This window comes from Canis lupus, chromosome 21 (assembly GCF_003254725.2).
Source record: "Canis lupus dingo isolate Sandy chromosome 21, ASM325472v2, whole genome shotgun sequence".
In the NCBI taxonomy this organism is placed as follows: Eukaryota; Metazoa; Chordata; class Mammalia; order Carnivora; family Canidae; genus Canis; species Canis lupus.
Window position 1 is genome coordinate 29,132,618 of NC_064263.1, and position 23,937 is coordinate 29,156,554.

At 38.3% G+C, this 23,937-nt stretch overlaps 2 protein-coding genes across 2 annotated transcripts; one reads left to right on the forward strand and one right to left on the reverse strand.

Moving 5' to 3' along the window:
- The first annotated feature begins 10,656 nt into the window (after positions 1 to 10,656).
- Positions 10,657 to 11,653, forward strand: LOC112667372 (olfactory receptor 52D1-like). The gene is given in 2 exon segments (XM_025458950.3): positions 10,657 to 11,541; positions 11,543 to 11,653. Coding segments are annotated over 2 exon segments (978 nt in total). The 3' UTR covers positions 11,636 to 11,653.
- A 10,169-nt stretch (positions 11,654 to 21,822) lies between these two features.
- On the reverse strand, positions 21,823 to 22,758 carry LOC112667368 (olfactory receptor 52P1-like). The gene has a single exon (XM_025458946.3). The coding sequence runs from the start codon at positions 22,756 to 22,758 to the stop codon at positions 21,823 to 21,825; it is 936 nt and encodes a 311-aa protein (XP_025314731.2).
- Between the last annotated feature and the right edge of the window lie 1,179 nt (positions 22,759 to 23,937).

Here is a 23,937-nt window from a genome sequence, read left to right on the forward strand (position 1 = left end):
CTTTGTGAAAGGATTTTAGACAAGGACACCTGATGAACATGTGGGAAGGAAGATGGAATGTTTCCTGTCACAGGTAACATATAGCAAACAATGACTTGCCTGCCAACTTACCATGTAGAGTCAAAGTGTGATGGGAGTGAGTGGGCATTTATATTTGAGTGTGTAAGAGGAAGTGGGAGGTTTAGTTTGGGGACAGCAGGAAGAAACAAGGAAAGGACAAGATGATATTTATAGTTACTCCATTATTTCCTCTGCTGGCTGACATTTACTTAGTATAGAAGACTTTGTTGTATCCATGAAGAACCAAAGAATATGCACAGGAGACAAAATCTGTATCATTCAGAGACAGTTCAGAGGAAAAGGGAAAAGGAAAAGATCCTGAGCTTAAACGTTTCTAAGCATTTGACTTAATTTTGTACTAGAAAAAAACCTTCCAGAGTCCTCTCTCCTTCTCCTCTCAACTGATTCACTGTTTGGTAAGATTCTCTTAACAAAGAGAATTTCTGATAATGTCCTGTTAATGGTTTTTGTTCCAAAAGTCTGCTTTATCTGGAACTCTATGATTACAGAGCTCTGCAAAGCAATTTCTGTGGGTGCCCCTGAAGATGTCCTGAACCTGTGCACCTATGGAATCAGACCCTGTGCCCAGTTGATGGAATTTGTTCCATTCACAGGACATTGTTTCCACCTCTAAAGAATTGATGTGAATGCAATGGCAAGAATTAGAAGTTGTGTGATATTTGAAGCAGAAAGATCCTAGTGTTTCCATCTTATTGTAGAACTAACATATGAAAAAAAAAAAAAGAACTAACATATGTGGCAGACTTTAGTGAAGAAGATGCCTCTCCTTAATTCCAGATGGCCACCATTTAGAGGAGACTTCTATAGTTCATCCACTGTAGGGAAATACATGAAATTTCTTTAATGTTGTGCCTGCTGGAAGAAATACCAAGAAACGTTTGCAGAACCCTGAACATTTCAATACCAAGGAGTCAGAGAGAGCTAGGACATTTCAGAACTTAGACTAAGGGGACAATGTTCTCGAGAAACTATGAGGATTGTATAGCCACTGCCTTTCCTATGAATCAAAGAAACAAGGGCAGAGTGGGTGAGGAATAGGTTCTTGCATGTCAGTAAGGAGTCCTATGGTCATACATTGAATCCTCCCACAATATAAACAGCATTCAAACCAAAACCAAACCCTGAGCAGAGTGCTTTATGCTTAATAATTTAATTGACAAATAAGAAGCAGAGAGTAAACACGTCGGGGCACTCATCGGGCTGAGGAGCTGTGGCAGCAGAAGGCTGTTTGCTCAGATCTGGAGTGTTGTCTTTTCATCTGGTTTGAAGGGATTTCAGGTACAGAAGAAAGTCCACCTGCTGTAAATATTTTTCTGTTTATTTTTTCATGAGCTACTCTATAAACATGAAAATCCATTTTTTGTTTCACTGAAATTACGGACTAAAGCTTTATTAATGCCTGAACACAATTCACTAGGAGTAATGTATGTAGAATGCTGGCAGTAGCAGGTGTTTCAGGAAAATTATGGGAAGCTAGAAAATCAGAGATGCCAATGGAAGGGAGCCCAATCCTGTCTGCATTTCTCACTGGGCTTTTTTCCTTTTTTACAAGTGTTATTAATCTGTGATTGATGGTTCTTCCTGTAGGATGGGCTTCATTCCCCCCCCCCCCCACCTTAGCCTTACTGGAAAAGTCACCGAGGAACCACATGTGAACTGAGTAGTTTTCCATCAACTTTATAGAATGTTACCTAGGGTGAAAAACTAGAAGGATATTCGTACATTTGATATTTTAGTCACATATAAAACACATTCTGCTTTCTGCCAGGTATTCTAATCTGAACAAAGGCCAGTTCATTTCATGTTCCTTTTCTCCATTATATTTGGAGAACTTGAGCCTTGATGTGTCTTAAAAACCAAGTAAAAAATTATTTCTATGAATGAATATATAATGTTTTATTAAAATAAATCACTCCTAATAACCTGTGAGTACGGCAACAACTGTCACTGGAGTCTGAGTTCCTGGCACAGAAGAACTAGCAATTTCACCACTGGGGAGTGTAAGCTGGGTGCCCCAGAAAGCACGGCCTAAGACACAGCTTGGATATGGGCAGTTTCTTGAGACAACCGATCGCACAGGATGGGTGTGCACAACAGGTCAAGTGAAAGCCGGAAAAAGTAAAGCCAATACAGGGATTTTTTTTTTTTTTTTTTTATCAAGCTGCACAGGACTAGAGGAGACTGGTGTCCAACATTGCTAGGACCAGCTGAAGCACTTTAGGAAATGCATTTCAGAATTGTTGTCTTCAAGAGATGAGAGGATTTTACCTGTGGCTCCTGTGTACTCATGTCCTCAACCCTAGTCATTCGAGGCTGTATGCATGACAGCAGAGCTGGAGGCTGGTGTCCATGGCATGGAGTTAGGGAGGCCGCATGGCTAGGAGCTCCAGGTACGAGGTGTCACCTGATGTCTACTATCTGATCACACCTGCCTGGAAGTGGTCCCAGCACCGGTGGCTGAATAGCATGTGTGACCAAGGGCATTAGGCAGTGGCATGGAGTTTACCTGCTGAAACAGTCCACATGACTGAGACCTCACCTGAAGTCTGTGGACTTGTTTTGAGATTATAGGAGTTCCCCCCTTGAACCCATCCAACAGAATTGTTATTTTACCTTTAAGCTGTAACCACATAATTATCTATCTTTATTATGATTAATTCAATTTCAACAGTTATAATCAACTGAGGTAATCTTAGCTGGTATTCTCTAAAAATATTCCTTAAAAATATTTTAAAGAGCTCCAGAAAGAGCTTCTATAAATGTACAATGGTTCTCTGTAAATGATATTTTTCTGAATTTACCGTATCACACAGGACTAAATGAGAATGTTACTTCTGTTTGCTGTGCCAAATTATATTGTTCCTGTTAAAATAATACATGTACTCAGAAAGGGAATTGAGTGTCTTAGTACACAACAGGATGTAAAATTGTCTCCAGTTCTATATAATGTCACTTCTGGAATCATCCCTTTGGACATGCGATATGTATACCTATAATTGCCTTATATTTCTAAAATAGTAATGAATATATACATAAAAATGAGATAGGTTCTGATTTTCACAGATATGACTCTCCCGTCTATATACAGATGTGTATCTTGCTTTGATATTTTTCTTCAAGTTGTTTTTTTATTTTACCTTTTCTCTCTGTCTTGTAGCCAATAGATGAGTTTTCCTGTCCCTGGCATGGACAACGGGAGCACATACTTTTAATTTTTTCTTAATTCACTAGGTCCTGGTTGTTTCTATTTTATTTCTTGCTAAATCATATTTTCCTATCCATGTGAAATGGCATTCAACAAAAACGTAGCCAAATAGACCCAGGAGAAGTGAGACTAGAGGCAAATGGAGCTGGCAGTGGCCCTCCTTTGATCCCAGTGTCCTATAATTCTGAGAAAGACTGTTTCCTCTCTTGCTGCAGGGCTCCTTTTCCTGAAGCGCTTCCTGCATTTTCCTTTGGCTGTGAACTTGATCCATGCTGAGCTCATGCTCCATTTTGACAGAAGTGAAAGCACCACTACCTGCCTCTCCTGAGTGCTTCGAAGGGTTTGCGGGAGCATAGGCACTTGTGGGAATTGTGTGATATTCTTTATTCGTATCTGAGTGTCCAAGGTAGCTTTGTGAGCTTGTGTTTTTAAAGACTTCATTTCTGCTGGTGTGACACAAGATTCCCCATTAAGAGGCTGAAAACACTTTTTCCAAACCTCCCCTCTATGAGTTTAAAATGGATATTGAGGTGAGTGTTTTGGCCTCCTCTTAAAGGACCACTGCTTTGAAGTTCAGTTCCTAAAATTTCTGTCCTGTGGTTCTCTTAATACACCAATACACCCGAGAAGATGCTAACATCTTTACAACTTCTTAGATGTATTGAGTTCCCATTAGCAAGCTAAAGCTACTAATCTACCAGGTGTCTCTTGTAGAATTTTGCCTGATTGTTTTCAAATATCATGTTCTTTGTTCTTGGAGTCTTACATGCCAGTACCTATGAAACAGGTGAATACTAGATTCTGTGGCAATAATGTTTCTCTCGGTATAGGTAAATGGAGATGAGAGAGAAAGAAACTTAGACATTTACATAGATGTGTATACACACATATATACGTATATATCCATATAGGTATCCATAATGAGAAATCGATAGTTTGAATATGCACCACCGACGGAGGGGCTCTTGTTCCACTGAACACTACTTTAGTTTTTGACAGGCATTACTTTTGTTTTTATTAAATTGTTTAAACTTGTGAAGTCCAATGCAAAAAAAACAAACAAACACACAAACAAAAACTCCTGTTTCCATATTGGGGATTATTAGGAAGTTCTCATTATTTTTATACTATAGTTGAATGGAAGATGTTGGAGATTTACACCTTATCACATGTGTGCAAGAGTGAGGGTAGAACATGAGTATTTAATATTAATTCAAATAGTTGATAAAAGAAAACAAGTATAGTCAAACAAGTCATGTAAAACCCTGCCGACTGGCAACAGAAGGAAACTCTATCACACTTCACTAGATTCTGCTGTGAACTTTGGGCCTGTTGATAGCAGTCACATGTAGCAGAGGTATATCAGAGGTGGTCTGGCCTCAGGGAAGTTCCACTTTGGATTACTGAGCCACGTGCCTAGAATTAGATGAGAGGAAATTGAAGCAATAATTGACAGGTGAAAAAAAAGATGATTTCAACTTATATTAGTCTCCTTTCATCCTCTTTCATTTGAATGTCTGCCATTGGTTTAAATCCAATATTCAGGGCAAAACCAATTAATTTTGTATGTAGGTATTCTCAGAGGTTATCTAACAATTTGTTAATGAGTGCAAACTGTATGAAACTCTAAGCATATTTCCCTTCCAGTCCCTGAGCATAGAAGTATATTTGTGTGTGTGTGTGTGTGTGTGTGTGCCCTCTTCAATCGTTCACCAATGTTTTATAGTTTTCAGAGTCCAGGTCTTTCAAGTGCGTGGTTAAGTTTATTCCTAGATATTTTATTATAGTAGGTGCAACTGCAAATGGGATTGTGTTCTTCAATTCCCTTCTTACTCTTCATAATTAGTATAGAGAAATGTAACAGATTTCTGCACATTGATTTTGCATCTTGTAACCTAATGAATTCACTTACCACTCTCTTAACTATAGGGAAAAAAACTGCTGGTTACCCAAGAAGGGTCAGGGGTGGGGGATGGGAGAAATAGGTGAAGGGGATTCAGAGTATCCTTATTTTTATGAGCAGTGAGTAATACATGGAATTGTTGAATCACCTGAAATGCATATAATGCTGTATGTCGACTATACAGAGTTAAAAATAAAGTAGAAGGAATGAAAGTAGACAGTTAAATCCAACCATGAGTCTTTAGGAAGATAGGAATCATGATAGTGCCTACATCACAGATTTGTCCATATGTAAAGCACCTAGAATCATGTCTGGCTCACATTAGCAATTTATAGCTATTCAGTATATCTTTTATGGGAAATGCTTTGGAAATTAAATGAATATAATGCCTGATAGAAAATTATTATGAAATTCAAGCCCACTCTAACAGACCCATACTTTGAGATCTGGAAAGTCTAGAATCCTAAAACTAGGATTTGGTCATGACATCTGGATGGATGCTACCGTTGAAGATCATTGTAAATCTGGTCGTAGGATAGTCTAATTTTTGGTTAAAATTTAGTGAAGTGAAGTTATGAAAAAAGAAGTGAAGTTAAGAAAAAAATGCAGCCTGCAGATAACAAGGGCACGTTCACCCATCTTCTATGGAACATAGAATTACAGTTTACACAGATGGGAATACATTATGATAATGTTTTTACTTATTTTAATCCATAATAAAATTCTTAGGATCCATTCCATATTGGCACAAAATCATTTATGTGGCTTCAAATTCAAAGAAAATACTTTTTTTTTTTTGGTAATTCAATCTCATAATAGCATTACCAATACATTTTTAAACTACATTGACTATTTGTATGAAGCAGCAAACGTGTGTAGGATATGAGAGATGCAAATTGTAATTAAGAAAACACACAAAATTAGTTGGTCTTTAATAAAATGGTGATAGGTAAAGAGGGAATAGAAGAAAGAATGTTCTTTTTAATTATCGTAGAATTTTTTTATCTTCTCTTAGGTGTGTCCACATTCTAAAATTCTTCTGAGATGAAGACAGATGAACTTAATATTTATGTCCCTTCTAAAAGTGAGGTCCTTTGAGTCCCAGAGACAGGACTTCAATAAGGAAAGAATGAGGACTGTCTCCTAACCTACAAGGATCTGTCAAGGAAAGAAGGCTCCAAGGAAAGATGCCTCTCTCACTCTTTCCTGCTTGGCTATTGGCGTAATCTCAATCTATGGCCCAGTCCCTCTCAGAAACCTTCCCTGATTTAACTCACTGTGAGCCCTGGTCTCTAACCTTCTACTTCCCTTCTCATGGCATGTTCCACTTGGAGACTTCGGGGAGCACACGCCTCTGTGGCTCTTAGTCTGATTGGCCATAGCAGGTCTCATACTTTACAGCCAACAAAACGGACTAAGGCAGATGTGTTTATAACTTTTATAAAACAACTAAATCATGTAGCTAGTCAAGAATGCAGGGAGACAGCATGACATAAGAATATTAATAACATTATGCCTATCAATAATTTTCAATGAGCTAGATACTCAGCAAAGAAGCATCAGTGAATAAAGCATAACATCTTCATTCAAATACTTTCATTAATTAAATATGGTATCCACTCTTTTAAGTATATAGGTGCATATAATCGTACCGCTACTGAGTAGGGAAAAATATCTCTTTTATAGCACTAAGGAACACTTCACCAGACCTGCATGCATCATTCTGAATGTATCTCACAAATATAAAGTTGTGAAAAATTATCAACTGGCATTCCATAGCACCAATTGTAAAGAGCTTAAAAATATGTCATGGCATTCATTAAATTAGGATTCACGTTTATGTCGTAACTATATTAAAAAGTATAAAATGTTAAGGGATTTACATGAAACAATTCATCCTTGAGGATAAGAAAGAGAAATACAATGAAAATAAGTTACACAGGAGAATATTATACTTTTTGCAATTTTTTAAAAATCTATATTGTGAATATAAGGATACATGCTATATTATTCTTTCTAACTTTTCTGTTTCCAAGCATGATTAAAATAAGAGGAAAAATATTGACATTCATAGACATGAAAACATCATGAGTGATAAAAAAACACAGATTTTACTTCTATATTTTTATCTTATGAATCTAGTTATCTATAATCCATTTTATTTGCAGTGTTTTGACATATTGTCTTTATCACATAATATATGGCACACATACTTAGGCATTTATATAGATGTTATTCTGCTTAAATAATCAGTCTATTCTCATACCATAGTTCCCTTGTTTATTATTTTATTAAAAGATTTTATTTATTTATTCATGATAGACATAGAGAGAGATGCAGAGACACAGGCAGAGGGAGAAGCAGGCTCGATGACAGGAGCCGACGCGGGACTCGATTCCGGGAATCCAGGATTGTGCCCTGGGCCAAAGGCAGGTGCTAAACCGCTGAGTCACCCAGGAATCCCCCAGTTTCCTTGTTTAAAAAACAGCTATTTTACAATACATTTTAAATTCTATTAGGCTAGTGCCCCTATGCTATCATCATTATCACCTTCAAAACTTTTTTCTATTTGAATTTCATGTATATATATATATATATATATATATATATATTTTTTTTTTTTTAAGGGAAAAAGTGCACTAGCGGGGAGAAGGGATAGGGAGAAAGAGAGAATCTTGAGGAGGCTCTACACCCAGTGCAGAGCCCTATGTGGAGCTTCTTCTCATGACCTTCAGATACGACCAGAGGTAAAATCAAAAGTCAGACACTCTACAGAATGACCTACCCCAGCATTCCATCTTCCAAGTGAATTTTAGAACCATTCTGTCAAGATTCTAAGAAGAATTCATCTTAGAATTTTTTCCCAATCATCCTGATTTATGGATTCATTGATGGGGGAATAGATAGCTTTCAAATATAGTTGTGTTCAGGCTTTCTTTAACACAAGAAAACAAATCCCCACATACTAGGACACCTAATTTAATAATATAAAGAAATATAAAAGATAAAACATAAATATAAAATATTTAAATATAAAATAATAAATATAAATATTTATTTAAGTATATATAATGTAATAAATATAATAAAATATATAATAATTTATAATAATATAAAAGAACTTATTTATTTTCTTATTCATTCACTTATTCATTGATTTGACTTTATTTCTGCCCACTATGTGACAAACATGACGCTGGTGATCGGGATACAGTACTTGGAGAGGAACTAGACCAGGGCTATTTTCTCTGAGTAGTGTGATTCTCCAAAGAGTAAGCTTAAAATTGGTGACTGAGGGGTCCAGGATTCTGGCCAATACTATGGCACTTCATAGAGCTTTGACGATATTCTACAAGAAAAGTCTGTTTAGAACTTGTACACAGGGAATTCACAGGATCATGAATATAAGCCTGAGACAGTAGGGCCAATCAAAAATGAGTCTTACTGGTTACTCCTGTCATCATTGTCCATCAGGATCTCCCTGGGGAAAAGAGGAAAGATGACTGAGCCCAGGATTTTGGCATTTTACTATAACACAGCTTTCTGCAGGGGAAGCTGTGTAATGGGTCCATGAGCAGGTGCCTTGATCCTGGCCTATTCTTGTTGGTGATTCCTTCTGTTGATGTATTGATTGTGCTACACCCTTCATTCTGTCACTCGTTCCCTTACCATGGCCTCCCTCCTGTTGACACCTGACTCAGAACAAGGTCTCTTTACAGGGTCTGTTGTTAGGCAGAACGTTGCACTACATCATGATTTAGAATGTGGTCCTCTGAGTCCCACTCTTGCAGTGGCTTTGACTGTTGTTGTCAATGTTTTGTTCAATGTTGTACATTCCCCAAGTGATGCGGCACAGGTTTTTTTGGACAGATTTTTTCCCTGACTTCATAAGCAAGAAATATGCCTACATCTTGTCCCAAAAGTAGAGGGGATATCGGGACTGTGATTGTTGAACATGCATAAATATGCTGGGGGAAATGTCTAGGGAATAGCCATTGGCCTGGGAAACAGAGGAAAAACCTAGAAGACAGTAAGGATCGACAGAATCAGAGCTGCTAACAAAATTTCATCATAGCATCCAACAACTGGGGCAGTATCTGTGATGACTTCTGGAGTAAGTTCCTACTGGGCTTCCACACCTATGCAAATGTGGAAAAGAGGGCCTTCGACATACAACCTCTCAGGCCCTAATATAGTTCCAGATTCAGCTTTAACTTCACTCTCTCTCTTTAGATAGCCACAGTCTACTGAATACTGGAATTTGCCAGGACCTATTAGGGCCAGCTAGCCTCATCTCCTACCAGCTCAGAGAAACCCCTGGCTTAAGTTTACAGATAATTGCAGTGGTGCCTTGTGTACGTGTTTGGGGAAAAGCAAAGGGCAAAAGAGCAAAATCTGGGCACCCAGAGGGCCTTTCCTTAGATGATTTAATGGGCACCACCTGGGCTGCTTGAGTGCCTGAGCGGGAAGGGTTTGGACATGAATGGCACTGAGTGTATTCTCCAGGACCCATATGGTTGTGCACGTATATATAGCCAATAGCCACAGAAAACTGGACACACTCACACACACATGTTTAAAGAAGGAGTCTGAGCCTAGCTTCTCACACTGTGGCTGCTTCACAGTCAGGTGAGTATCTCTGGGTGAGGTGGGCTTCACGGTCCCAGTCTGGCAACCTGGTCAAAGTGCCCAGAAGCTTGCCACCTGCAGCCTCTGCATCCTCATTGGATAATTGTCATCACAGTTCTCTTCAAGTCCCTAATGAGCTATAAATGTGTATCCTCTAATTTTTGGTGAGCAATTCTGTTGTAGGCATTTAAGCTATCTTGTTTCTGAAAAGCTCCTTGTTGGCTGATTTCATCCTCTGTCATGGTTTTGGTATTTCTAGCCCATTTTTGTCTCACATCCTTAAAGTTCCATTCTTAAAGGGGATATACATTCAAAAATACACATAATATAATTTTATATATTTATGATGCTTTATATGTTAAAGATGATTAAGTGCCTCATTTATAAAAATATTCAAGATGAAAATATGGGACGCCTGGGTGGCTGAGTGGCACTGTGTCTGCCTTCGGCTCAGGGAGTGGTCTGGAGTCCCAGAATCGAGTCCCACATGGGGCTCCCCACAAGGAGAACACACCTCTCTGCCTGTGCCTCAACCTCTCTCTGTGTATCTCATGAAAAATGGATAAAATCTTTAAAAAAATATATTCAAAAAGAAAATACTCTGGGAGATTTGATGTGGTAAGACCACATTATTGTTACTATAATACTAGAGCATGTTATATAATAAGGCATATAACACTGAACCATATTATATAATATATATCACATTGATTCAGAATATATTTGCATATTTAATCATTCCACTTTTTTGTTTAACTTTCTAACTCTGAATTCTTTCAAGTTTGAGGCTCATGAAGTGTTTTACGATTCTTCTAGGCTGCTACACCTGGGTGTCACCATGACTGTGTGCAATGTCTCCCTGGGGCATCCTCCTTTCTTCATTCTCCAAGGCATTCCCGGGATGGAGGACAAACACAGATGGATCTCTATCCCCTTCTGTTCCATGTACTTCATCACCATCCTTGGGAACTGCACCATCATCTTCATCATCTGCACAGAGCGCTCCCTGCACAAGCCCATGTTCCTGCTCCTCTGCATGTTGGCCCTCACAGACCTGGGCATATCCACTACCACCATTCCCAAAGTGCTATGCATCTTCTGGTTTAGACACAGTGAGATCAGCTATGTGGGCTGTCTGGTCCAAATGTTCTTCATTCACTCCATATCGGCCATGCAGTCTGCCATTCTGATGACCATGGCCTTTGACCGCTACGTAACCATCTGTGAGCCCCTGCGCTATGCCACCATCCTTTCCAATAGTCGCATTGGGCTCATTGGCTTAGTGAGTTTAGTAAGAGCCATCCTTTTCATTCTGCCCATGCCTGTCCTCCTCCAGAAGATGCCTTTTCATGCGAATCATGTCATCCCCACCACCTACTGTGAACACATGGCTGTGGTGAAGATGGTGTGTGTGGACACCACAGTCAACCGGATATATGGTCTGGTAGTGGCCTTGTTAGTTGCCGGACTAGACATCTCAGCTATTGCCTCCTCTTATGTGCTTATCATCCAGGCTGTCCTGCGGCTGTCTTCTAAGGAAGCCCACCACAAAGCAGTCAACACCTGCACTGCACACATTGTTGTCATGCTTCTCTACTATACTCCCTCACTGTTCTCTTTCCTCACTCACCGCTTTGGCAGGGGAATTCCACTGCATGTGCACACCATTCTTGGAAACCTCTACTTCCTTATACCTCCAATGCTCAATCCTATTATTTATGCAGCTGAAAACCAAGGAGTTTCGGGAAAAACTGACCAAATATGGGTACTGGATGAAGGAGCACATAATCAGCAACCATGGTCAGAATCCTTTCTAATTATATGGCTTTGGTGGGCATGAGGAAATAATGTCAAGTAGAGGCAGTTCTGGAGTATTGGTTAGTGGCAGAAATGTGTCATACCGTCAGATTGACTACCTGAATCCTCAGATGTCGTGGAGGTTAAATCATAGGGGACCTCTTAGCTGTCAGTAACTCCAAAGGAAGGCTGTCATTCCTTCTGAAACGAAAGTGATGATATAGTCTCTGCATTGTTGGCATGGTGGTTGGGCAAATCACATGTGATCATGTGTGTAGAAGGACTTGAATACAATACTTGCTGAACACATGTGAAATAAGATGGAATGTTACTGCTTGCAGGTAACCTAAAACAATGTCTTGCCTGCTAACTTGCCAAGTAGAGTCAAAGTGTGATGGGAGTGAGTGTGAATTTGTATTTGTGTGTGTCAGGGGAAGTGGGAGGTTTAGTTTGGGTATAGCAGGAAGGAACAAGGAAAGGACAAGATGGTATTTATAGTTACCCCATTATTTCCTCTGCTGGCTGACGTTTACTTAGGATAGAAGACTTTGTTGAATCCATTAAGAACCAAAGAATATGCACAGGAGCATAATCTGTAACACTCAGAAACAGTTCAGAGGAAAAGGGAAAAGGAAAAGTTCCTGAGCTTAAAGGTTTCTAAGCATTTGACTTAATTTTGTACTAGAAAAACCTCCCAGAGTCCTCTCTCCTTCTCCTCTCAACTGATTCACTGTTTGGTAAGATTCTCTTAACAAAGAGAATTTCTGATAATGTCCTGTTAATGGTTTTTGTTCCAAAAGTCTGTTTTATCTGGAACTCTGTGATTACAGAGCTCTGCAAAGCAATTTCTGTGGGTGCCCACGAAGATGTCCTGAACATGTGTCAGGGCACCTGTGGAGCTCAGATCCTGTGCCCAAATGTTGGAATTTATTCCATTCACAGGACATTTGTTTCCAGCCCTAGAGAATTGATGTGGATGTTGTGGCAAGTACTAGAAGTTGCGTGATGTTTGAAAGCAGAAAGATCCTAGTGTTTCCATCATATTGTAGAACTAACATATGAGGCAGACTTCAGTGAAAAAGATGCCTCTCCTTAACGCCACATGGCCACCATTTAGAGGAGACTCCTACAGTTCTTCCACTGGAGGGAAATACGTGAAATTTCTTCAGAGTGTTGTGCCCACTGTAAGAAATAGCAAGAAATGTTTGCAGAACCCTGAACAGTTGAATACCAAGGAGGGAGAGCGCTAGGACATTTCAGAACTTGAACTAAGGGGACAATGTTCACGAGAAACAATGAGGATTCACTAGGCAGTGACCTTTCTATGAATGGAAGAAACAGGAGCAGTGTGGATGAGGAATAGGTTTTTGCATGTCAGTAAGGAGTCCTCAGGTCATACGTTGAATCCTCCCTCAATATAGACAACATTCAAACCAAAACAAAATCCTGAGCAGAGTGCTTTATGATTAATAATTTAATTGTCAAATATTTAACAGAGAGTGAACAGGCTGGGGTCACTCATTGGGGTGAGGAGCTGTGGCAGCAGAAGGCTGTTTTTGCTCAGAACTGAGAGTGATTTTCTTTTCATCTGGTTTGAAGGGATTTGGGGCAGAAGGGAGTCTACCTGCTGTAAATATTTTGTTCCTTTCTTTTGTGAGCTAGTCTATAAACATGAGAAGCCAGTTTTTGTTTTCCTGGAACTATGAACTAAAAACTTACTAATGCCTGAACACGATACACTAGGAAGAATGTGTGGTAATGCTGGCAGTAGCAGCTGACACTGGCAAAATGCAGGGAGCAAGTAAATCAGAGAAGCCCCAGGAGGACGCCTGACTGTCTACCACTCTCCCTGGTTTTTTTTGTTTTGTTTTGTTTTGTTTTGTTTTTTTCCTTCCTCATAAGTGTTACTAATCTGTGATTGATTCTTCTTACTGCAGAATGAGCTTCACTTCTCTCTGGTTGCCTTGCTGTAAATGTGACCGAGGACAAACACGTGAACTGACTAGTTGTCTGTCACCCTTATAGAATGTTACCTAGGGTAAAAAACTAGAAGGATATTCATATGTTTGATATTTTAGTCACATATAAATCACTTTCTGCTTTCTGTCAGGTATTCTAGTATGAATAAAGGCCAGTTACTTCATTTTCCTTTTCTCCATTATATTTGGAGAAGCTGAGTCTTGATGTGTCTTAACAACCTAGAAAAAAATTATAAATATTTCTATGAATGAATATATAAAGTTTTATTAAAATAAATCACTCTTAATAACCTGTGAATGAGGCAACTCCTGTCACTGGAGTCTGAGTTCCTGGCACAGAAGAACTAGAAATTTCACCACTGAGGAGTGTAAGCTGGGTGCCCCAGAAAGCAGGGCCTAAGACATAGCTTGCATATGGGCAGTTTTTTAGAAAAGCGACACAAAGGGTGGGTGTGCAAATAGAGGGGAGTGAAACTGGAAAAAAGAAAAGCCAATACAGGGATTTTTTTTTTTTTTTTTTATCGAGTTGCACAGGACTAGGGGAGACTGGTGTCCAACTCTGTCAAAAACAGCTGAAGCACTTTAGGAAATGCACTTCAGAATTGTTCTCTTCAAGAGATGAGAGGATTTTACCCAAATGCCTCTGTGGGACTCATGGCTCTTGTGGGGTCATATCCTCAACCTTTGTAATTCATGGTTGTATGCATGACAGGAGAGCTGGGGGCTGGTGTCCCATCCCATGGAGTTAGGGAGGCCGCATGGCTAGTATCTCCAGGTACTAGGTATCACCTGATGTCTACTATCTAATCACACCTGCCTGGAGGTGGTCACAACACCAGTGGCTGAATAGCAAGTGTGACCAAGGGCATTAGGCAGTGGCATGTGGTTTACCTGCTGAAACAGTCCACAAGACTGAGGCCTCATCCTGAGGCCTGTGCACTTGCTTTGAGATTAATAGGAGCTCCCTCCTTGAACCCATCCAACAGAATTGTTATTTTAGCTTTAAGCTGTTACCACAAAATTATCTATCTTTATTATGATTAAGTCAATTTCGACAGTTATAATCAACTGAGGTAACCTTAGCTGGTATTCTCTAAAAATATTCCTTAAAGATATTTTAAAGGGCTCCAGAAAGAGCCTATTCCATACATGTGCATGATTCTCCTCAATCCTTATTTTTCTCTCCGTTTTGTTTTTCACACAGAATTAAATAAGAATGGTATTTATCTTTGCTATTCCAATTTCCATAGTTGCTATTTAAATAAAACGTATTCAGAAAGGCAATTGGGTGTAGTAGGGTACACATGGAATGCAAAATCGTCTTTCCACTTCTAAATAATGACAGTCTCTGAAGTAAACTCTTTAAACTCGGTATGTCTACTCATAATTACCTTATACATTAAAATATAAATACATAAATACAAGAATCTGGATATAGTTTCCTTTCCCACTATTATGATTCTCCCATCCATACTCCTAGAGGCTCCTTTAGCTTTGATATTTTACTTGCGAGAGGTTTTTTGTTTTGTTTTGTTTTGTTATTGTGTGTGTGTGTGTGCTATTGTTTTTTTGTTTTTGTTTTTTTTATTTCCTTTTTCTGTTGTTGCTAATCATGAGTCAGCTTTCCTGCCCCTTGACATGAGCTAAGGGGGCATTTTAAAAATTATTATTATTCATTCAATACAATTGTTTCTACTTTGTTTCTTTGGTAAATCACACTTTCCTATCCATGTGCAGTGTCTGTTCAACACAAATGTAGCAAAACAGACTGAGGAGAAGTGAGAAATAGAGACAAATGAAGCTGCCAGTGGCCCTCCTTTGATCATCATGTCCCTGCCTCACTGTCTTGTAATTCTGAGAGACTGTATTTCTTCTTTTGCTGCAGGGCTCCTTTTCCTGTAATGTTTTCTGCATTTTCCTTTGTTTGTGAACTTGAGCCATGTTGAGCTCATGCTCCATTTTGACAGAAGTGAAAGCACCACTACCAGCCTCTCCTGAAAGTTTTCCATGTGTGTGCGTGAGCACAGGCATTTGTGGGACTCGTGGTGATATTCTTTATTCTTATCTGAATGTCAAACATACCTTTGTGAGCTGTTTTAGTTTGCATTTTTAAATAGTTCATTTCTGCTTGTGTGACACAAAATTCCATATTATGAGGCTGAATATGCTTTTTCCAAACATACTTACTATGAGTTTAAAATGGGTATTGGGGTATTGAGGTGAGTAGTTTTGGCCTCCTCTTAAAGGACCACTGCTTTGAAGTTCTGTTATTAAAACTTCCAGCACGTGGCTGTTTTAATAGGCCAATACACCTGAGAAGATGCTAGCATCTTTACAACTTCTTGGATGTATTGAGTTCACATTAGCAAACCAAAGCAATAATCTACTGGGTGTCTCATTGCATTTTGCCTGATTATTTTTCAAATATGTTCTCTGATCTTGGAGTCCTATAAGCCAGTAACTGTATCAAACAGGTGAATACTGAATTCTGTCTGTATATGTATATGTTAATATATGTATATAAACATACATATATAAATCCAAGAGATTCATATTTTGAAGATGTGCCACCAACCGAGGATCTCTTTTTACGGTGGTCAGTACTTCAGCTTTGACCGACACTGCTTTACAGTTTTTATTTAAGATATAAAGTTCAATGCAAAAAAAAAATCCTGTTATCATTTAGGGGATTATTAGGAAGTTCTCAGCATTTTTGTATTATAGTTCAATGGAAGAAAGTATAGATTTGATACTTTGTCAAATGCATACAGGACAAAGGACAGAAATTGAATATTTAAATATTAACTCAAATAGTATACAGAAGAATGAAAATATAGTCAAACAGATCATGCAAAAAACTACTGACTGCTACAGAAGGAAATTCCATTACATTTTAGTAAATTTTGCTATGAACTGTGGGGCTATTGTTACCAGTCAAATGCAGCAGAGCTGTCTCAGTGGTGGCCTGATTTCAGGGAAGTTCCACTTTTTTTATATATATATATTTTTAAGACTTTATTTATTCATGAAAGGCAGACAGAGAGAGAGGCAGAGACACAGGCAGAGGGAGATTGCCCCAATGTGGGACTCAATCCCGGGACTCCAAGACCACGCCCTGAGCCAAAGGCAGATGCTCAACCACTGAGCCACTCAGGTGTCCCAGGAAGTTCCACTTTGGATTACCAAGCTAACATGCCTACATTTTGATGAGAAAGTTTAAGCAATGGTTAACAGTTGAAAAATTAATAATTTCAATTTGCATCAAATCCTCTTACATCTCATTTTATTTGAATGTTCTGCATTTGCTTAAAAGCAATATTAAGGGCAAAATCAATTATTCTATATTTAGATGTTCTAAAACTTACTATTTTTAGTAACACATTAATAACATAATAACATTAGGACACTTTTGCCCATTCTAATATAGTTAGTTTTTGTTTTCTGGATAACTCAGAATCCTAAAAAGTATGATTGGGTCTTTGATATCTGAATATACACTGTTGTTGAGGATCACTATAAATCTGATGGTAGAATATTCTAGTTTTTAGTTAGTTTCTAAGTGAAGAAAACACAATCTTCTTAAAATATTTTATTTACTTATTCATGAGAGTCACGGAGAGAGGGAGAGGCAGAGGCACAGGCAGAGAGAGAAGCAGGCTCCCTGTAGGGAGCCCAATGCGGGACTCAATCACAGGATCCTGGGTTCACAACCTGAGCCAAAGGCAGACGCTCAACCACTAAGCCACCCAGGTGCCCTAAAAGTGCATCTTTTTTAAAAAAAGAATGTTTATTTATTTATTTATTTGTTTTTTTAATTTATTTAAGATAGAAAGACAGTGTGGGCATGAGTGGAGGGGTAAGGGCAGCGAGAGATGGAGAAGCAGACTTCCTGTTGAGCAGGACCCTGGGATCATGACTTGAGCCTAAGGCAGACACTTAACTGGCTGAGCCACGCAGGCACCTTGAGAAAATGCATCTAAACATAAGTGTCTACATGATTGCTATAGAAAAAGATTTATTGTAAAAATTAAACTGTGGGCAAAATTGAATTAATGTTTATAATTTACATACATGAGAGCACATTATAAACTTTTAAATGTGTTTATTTAATGTTACTTAGCAACTGTGTCCTATCAGCAGAAATAGATCTATTTGATTCTTTATGACTCCTGAGCATTCCTTCATATGAAATCAACATTTATTTCCACAGTCACCTACTGATGGACAGATGTTTGTCTCCAGGCTTTGTTTTTTAAAAAGGTCTTATGAGAGCACCTTGTTATACTGACCATTTTCCCCCCTGCATATGACAAATATTATTAAAGTAAAAATGTATTAGAGGAAAGGGTATATGCATTTTTTCTTTCTTATTGTAACTCTTTTTTGCCTGATCACCAAAATATACTACATTAAATATAAACATTAAAATATAAAGATATAAACATTCCAGTTAGCTAATGACTGGTAATAGTTCATATGTACACTTGTTTCTTAGGGCTAAAAACAAACTAAGTCACTGCACCAGTTTGCACCAATAGGGCAAGAGGGTTCCCCTTTCTCTGCATCCTAGCCATCACCTGTTGTTTCTTGTGTGGTTGAGTTTAGCTATTCTGACAGCTGTGAGGTGGTATCTCATTATAGTTTTGATTTGTATTTTCCTGATTATCAGTTGAGCATCTTTTCATGTGCCTGTGGCCATATGAATGTCTTCTTTGGAAACTGGTGTAGTCACTGGAAAATGTCAGGAGGATTTCTCAAAATGTTAAAAATAGAACTACCCTATGATCCAGCCATTGCATTACTAGATATTTACTTCAAAAATAAAACACTAATTCAAAGGGATACATGGCCCCTGGTGTTTATTGCAGCATTATCTACAATAGTCAAAGTATGGAAACAGCCCAAGTGTCCATCGAATGATGAATGGATAAAGGAGATGTATTAGATAGATAGGTGGATGGAGAGGTGATGAAAGAAGAAAGAAAAGAAGAAAGAAGAAAGAAAGAAAGAAAGAAAGAAAGAAAGAAAGAAAGAAAGAAAGAAAGAAAAGAAAGAAAGAGGAATATTGATTAGCCATAAAAATGAAATCTTGCTATTTGAAATAATGTGGATGGAGCTAGGGCTTATAATATTAAGCAAAATAAGTCAGAAAAAGACAAATATAATTTCACTCATATTTGGAATTTAAGAAACAAAACAAATGAGCAAAGGGGAAAAAATGGGACAGAGAGCCAAACCAAGAAACAGACTCTTAACTATAGAGAACAAACTGATGGTTACCAGAAGGGAGGTGGGGAGTGGGATGGGTGAAATAGATAATGAGAATTAAAGAGTGCACTTGTTGTGATGAGCACTATTAAATAAAATAGTGTTGTATGGAAATGTTGAAGTCACTATATCATATACCCAAAACTATTATTACACTGTATGTTAATTAGCTGGAATTTAAATAAAAACAACAAAAAGAAGTCGATCTCTTAAAACAATTTTCTCTCTCTCACACTTTTGGAGACTACAGGTCCAATGTCAAGCTGTCATTAGGGCTACATTCCCTCTGAAGACTGAAGAGGAGAGTCTTTCCTTGCCTCTTTCCTAGCTTCTGATGAGTGCTGGCAATTCCTGGTGTTCCTTGGCTTGAAGACGCATCACAACCTCTACCTATGTCATCATGTGGCTTTCTCCCTTCTATTTCTTCACCTCATCTTCCTTTGTGTTTGTCTGTGTCCATATTTCCTTCTTCTTATGAAGGCCTCAGTCACTAGATTAGGTCCTACTCTAATCCGTATGACCTTATCTTAATTTGATTACATCTGAAAAGAGCCTATTTCCCAATAAGGTTATATTCTGATGTTCTGGGTAACAGGAATTTGGGGGGACACTATTGAATTAAGTAAAACATGCATCTGTTGAAATCAATCCTTATGTAAATAAAATTCTACAAATATTATTACTAAAAATAGAATTTTTATATGTATTATTTTGCAATTTATTATTTAGCCTATAATGATGTCAACCCATGATATTACACAGAGATTTATCCCTTTTTTAAACCCTCATACTGTGGAATCCTTTGTTGGTAGGCAGTTGGATTGATTCCAATATTCACTTTTATAAACAGTGTGGGTCTTAGAACAGGGCTTGGGAAACAATGACCCATGGGCTAAATTTGACTTGTTACCTGTTTTTGTAAATACAGTTTTATTATAACACAGTCAGATCTATTTGTTTACATATTATCTATGACTGCTTTTGCACCACAGTGGTAGTGTTGATTAGTTCTGACAGAGACCATTTTACTCACGAAGACAAAAATGATTATTATCTGAAATTTTACAGAAAGAGTTTGTTGACTCCTGCCTTAGGGGAAACCCTGGAGTCACAGATTGAGGATGTGACTATGGAGAATTGTTACTCAGAATTTTTTCTCTTGTCCTCCAAATTCTATTCAGTTTCCTATAACAGTCATTTGAATGTGCCTCCCAGTTTTACAACAAAGGCAGCCTAATCAAATGAAGGATGTAACTCTAACAATTTTAAATCTATTATTGCATTTGCAACAAAGTTATGCCTCCCATTGGCTTATCTCTACTAATGACAGAACTGTGGCAGGGATGCTGAGCAAGACCATTCCTAGAGGATGTATGACAACTTGGTAGGCTCCTTGGTCAACTGACTTGCCTCGCATGTCAATCTAAGATACTTCTACCCAGTCTTTTCTTCCTTATTACATTGAGGTTAGACTTATATCATGGACTGATTGCTCCCCAATCTACACTTATTCTCTTCCTTATTTTCTGTCACACAGATATTTCTTTTAATAAAATCCTTACATGTTAAATTCCATCTTGGAATCCGCTTTGTAGAAGACCTAGGCTAATACAACTTATAATGAGAGTAGTAAATGTGGTAAGACAGGGAATTGGGACCAGCTCACTTTCAACCTGGTAGGCAGAGGATGCTCTCCTTATTGGTAAGTGGGACAAGGTGGTGCCTGGAAAGAGGAAGTGGCTCAATTGCTAAAGATTTTATCAATGGTGGGAAATTTTGTATGAAGTAGAAGTATGCAGACATTTGAAAAATATGAAAGAAGTGCCTACAAACACAGGATTTTACTGGTTACTGGTAACTTGTCTTGTTGTACTATAGAAGGGTGACAAACAGAGTCATTAACAAGCATTTAGTAGCTTGTTAGAGAGAACCACAGAACCTGAATCAGTAGTATATAAAGTGACCTTCATCACTTATCATTGAAAGGCAGACATAATTGAATGGCGGGCTAGAGACTTAATTATGAGAATAGTTGGACTCCAGGGATGTTGGACCTTTCATCTAAAGCAGGCCTGTTATGTGTAGATCAGGGTCCTGGTAGAAAAACATGGAATTTTGAAAACTAGGACAGAGGTATTAAGATCTGGATGGAATATCATTTGAGGAACAGATAGCTTCCTGCTAACATATGCTTTTCTTAAAGGTAAAGTTCCTGGTCTCAGAAGTCTTTTGAATTAGTCATCTGGACACATGTTTTCCCGTTGCAATGTAACCTTCTGTGATATGTATTTCAACAGTCCCCCTGTTCTGGGTATATATGTCTTCTTCAAGCTCCTTCATTTTTGTTGTAAGCATCCACATCATTGCAATCATCCAATTGGTATTGTGCACATTTTGCATTGCCATTGCATTAAAAACAATTCCTGGTGAAAAGATCAATTTTCTAAAGAGTTACTACATGTTAAGATGATATCCAAAGATAATGAGTATGTAGGTTCCTTTCAGTATTAAGACATTTTTTAGAAACCAATACAGAATTTAAAAAATAGAAAATAGAAAACCAAATCAATATAAACTTTCCATCAGACACAGAAAGACAGTCTTGGACAATTTACAGAAAAATCTTGTGTATAGCTTATGAACATGAACACAAATGTAAAAGTCATCAGAAGACCTGTGCCACAAGAGGGCTCTTGTTAAACAGACATAGAAAGAATCATCTTGGGCTCTTCTTTTTTAGTTCATAGCTTAATGAAAGCACAAACATATTGGTTCTTCATTCAAGCCAAAACAGAACAAGCCAAAACATAAGAAACCACCACACACAAAATACTTCTCCAGAATCTATTTGTTTCACAGCTCATTTAGAGATACAACTGGGTCTCGGACAATTGGACAAAGGCCCTGTCAGTTGTCCTCACTCTTTGTTTACTCATGGGTACATTGTCTATGCTCACAGCCTATGCAGATCCTCTGCAAAGGCATTTGGCCACCTTGTGCCGTATTTCCTTCATTTTTATGCCATAGATGATGGGGTTGAGTACTGAGGGTAGAAGAAGATAAAGATTGGCAAGGAGAACATGAGCATGAGGTGGGATGTTGTGACCTATGCGGTGAGTGAGAGATGAAAAGAGTGCAGGCACATAAGTGACAAGAATGACAAAGAAGTGGGCTGAACAGGTGTTGAGGGCTTTGCAAGTTGCATCTCGAGAGTTGAGGCGTACCACAGATTGCAAGATGAGGCCATAAGAGAAACCAATTAGCAGCAAATCAAGTCCCACCACAAGAAGAATCACAAAGAGCCCATAGATACGGTTAGGTCTTGTATGGCCACAGGCCATTTTCACCACAGCCATGTGGTCACAGTAGGTATGAGGAATGACCATTTGGCAGAATGTCAATCTTTGAAGTAGAAGAGGCATGGGTAGGATAAGAATCACACCCTTGGCTAAAGCCAGCAGTCCCAGGCGTCCAACTAAGGAATGACTCAGAATTGTGTTGTAGCGTAAAGGCTCACACACAGCCACGAAGCGGTCAAAGGCCATTGCCACAAGTAGGGCTGATCGTACCACAGATGTTCCATGGATGAAAAACATCTGGGTGAAGCAGGCATTGGCAGCTATGTCCCGATCATTGAACAAGAAGAGGCAGAGGAGCTTGGGCAACAGAGCCAGAGTAGATATGAGGTCAGCCACCATCAGCAAGGCCAGGAGCAGATACATTGGACTGTGCAATGTGGACTCTATGGCCTCCAGAAAGAGAATAGCACCATTGCCAATGAGAATAGCCAAAAACATAGAGGAGAAAGGAAGAGATAACCACAAGTGCTGTGACTCTAAGCCTGGTATGCCCATCAATGTGAAGGTCAGGAAGCTGGAATGGTTGAAGATTAGCATAGTAGAAACTGTTGGAGGCTGTTAAAGTAAGTTTAGACACCTGTCAATGAGACATGTGTGGTGGTTTGTTCATACCAGTTTGGCTTGTAATAACCTGCTGAGATGAGGCTTAGAGAGAGATAAAAAAATAAAACACTTCTGGGGTCATAGAGTCTGCAATCTGGGTTCAAGTCTATCTGTAAGCACCTATATTGTTTTCACATTTTGTGAGCCGAGCTTTGGGATTCTTTTCTGTATAGAGGATTTTGTAGTGGACTTTTACTCTTACCTGTCCCAGTTCAGCAGTTCTATACTTCAAACAATTTTAGAAGAAAAAATTCTAAAAAATTTCTTCTTTAGAATAGAAGAAAATATTTTTATCTTTGATTAAAGGATGAAAGAATCTGATACAAGATCCATGATCTTCTTCTTGGGAAGCTTCTCAATTAAATAAGAAATAGACTTACTTACCCCTTGTTGCAGGAGGGCTGAGCTGTTGGGGCAAATTTCCTTTGAGTTTCTTTGCTTTTACATGCTGTCCCTCTTTCAGAGATCTACTCTCTGGTCATGAAAATGTTTCTCCTTCTGGGGTCCTCTGCTTTTCAGATAATATATTAAGGACATATTATCCAAATAAGGACACCATCAGATGGCTGCTTCTGACTAACTCTCAAGTATTTATGTACTAGATGAACAGTCCTTTGAGATTTTTGCATGAATTGTGCATTTGTCTTTCATTTACAACTGACCCTCATTCATTAATAGATTGAATTGCCTTTAATCATGAGGCATTTACTTCAAATTAGAGCTCACTGTCTTTTTCATTCTTCAGTTCCTATCATGAATTAGCAGAATTTATCTTTCCTTCCAAAGACCTGTAAGCAATAAAGAAAGAACATCTTGCACAAATACCTGCCTTTATTTTATCTATTTTTTCATTTCTCACATGTTGTCCATTTCATCTATTTTTTAGGCTATGTATATCCAATTTGTGCCTATAGCCTCTACTCATAGTCTTATATTTTAGGGAACTTAACATTATATAAAATGATATTTAGAAAGTCCCTTGAGCTGTTGAAGTCATGGAGATGATTAGGTGATTCCTATATGAAATATGTGTGCATATGTTTGCATTGTGGTGGAAATTTGTATTAAACTTAGGCACCTAAAAGGAAGCTAATCTTTTTAATAGAGTGTATA

Excerpts from the sequence above, each read along its gene's own strand:
- LOC112667368 (XM_025458946.3), bottom strand. The coding sequence starts at position 22,758 with ATGCTAATCTTCAACCATTCCAGCTTCCTGACCTTCACATTGATGGGC.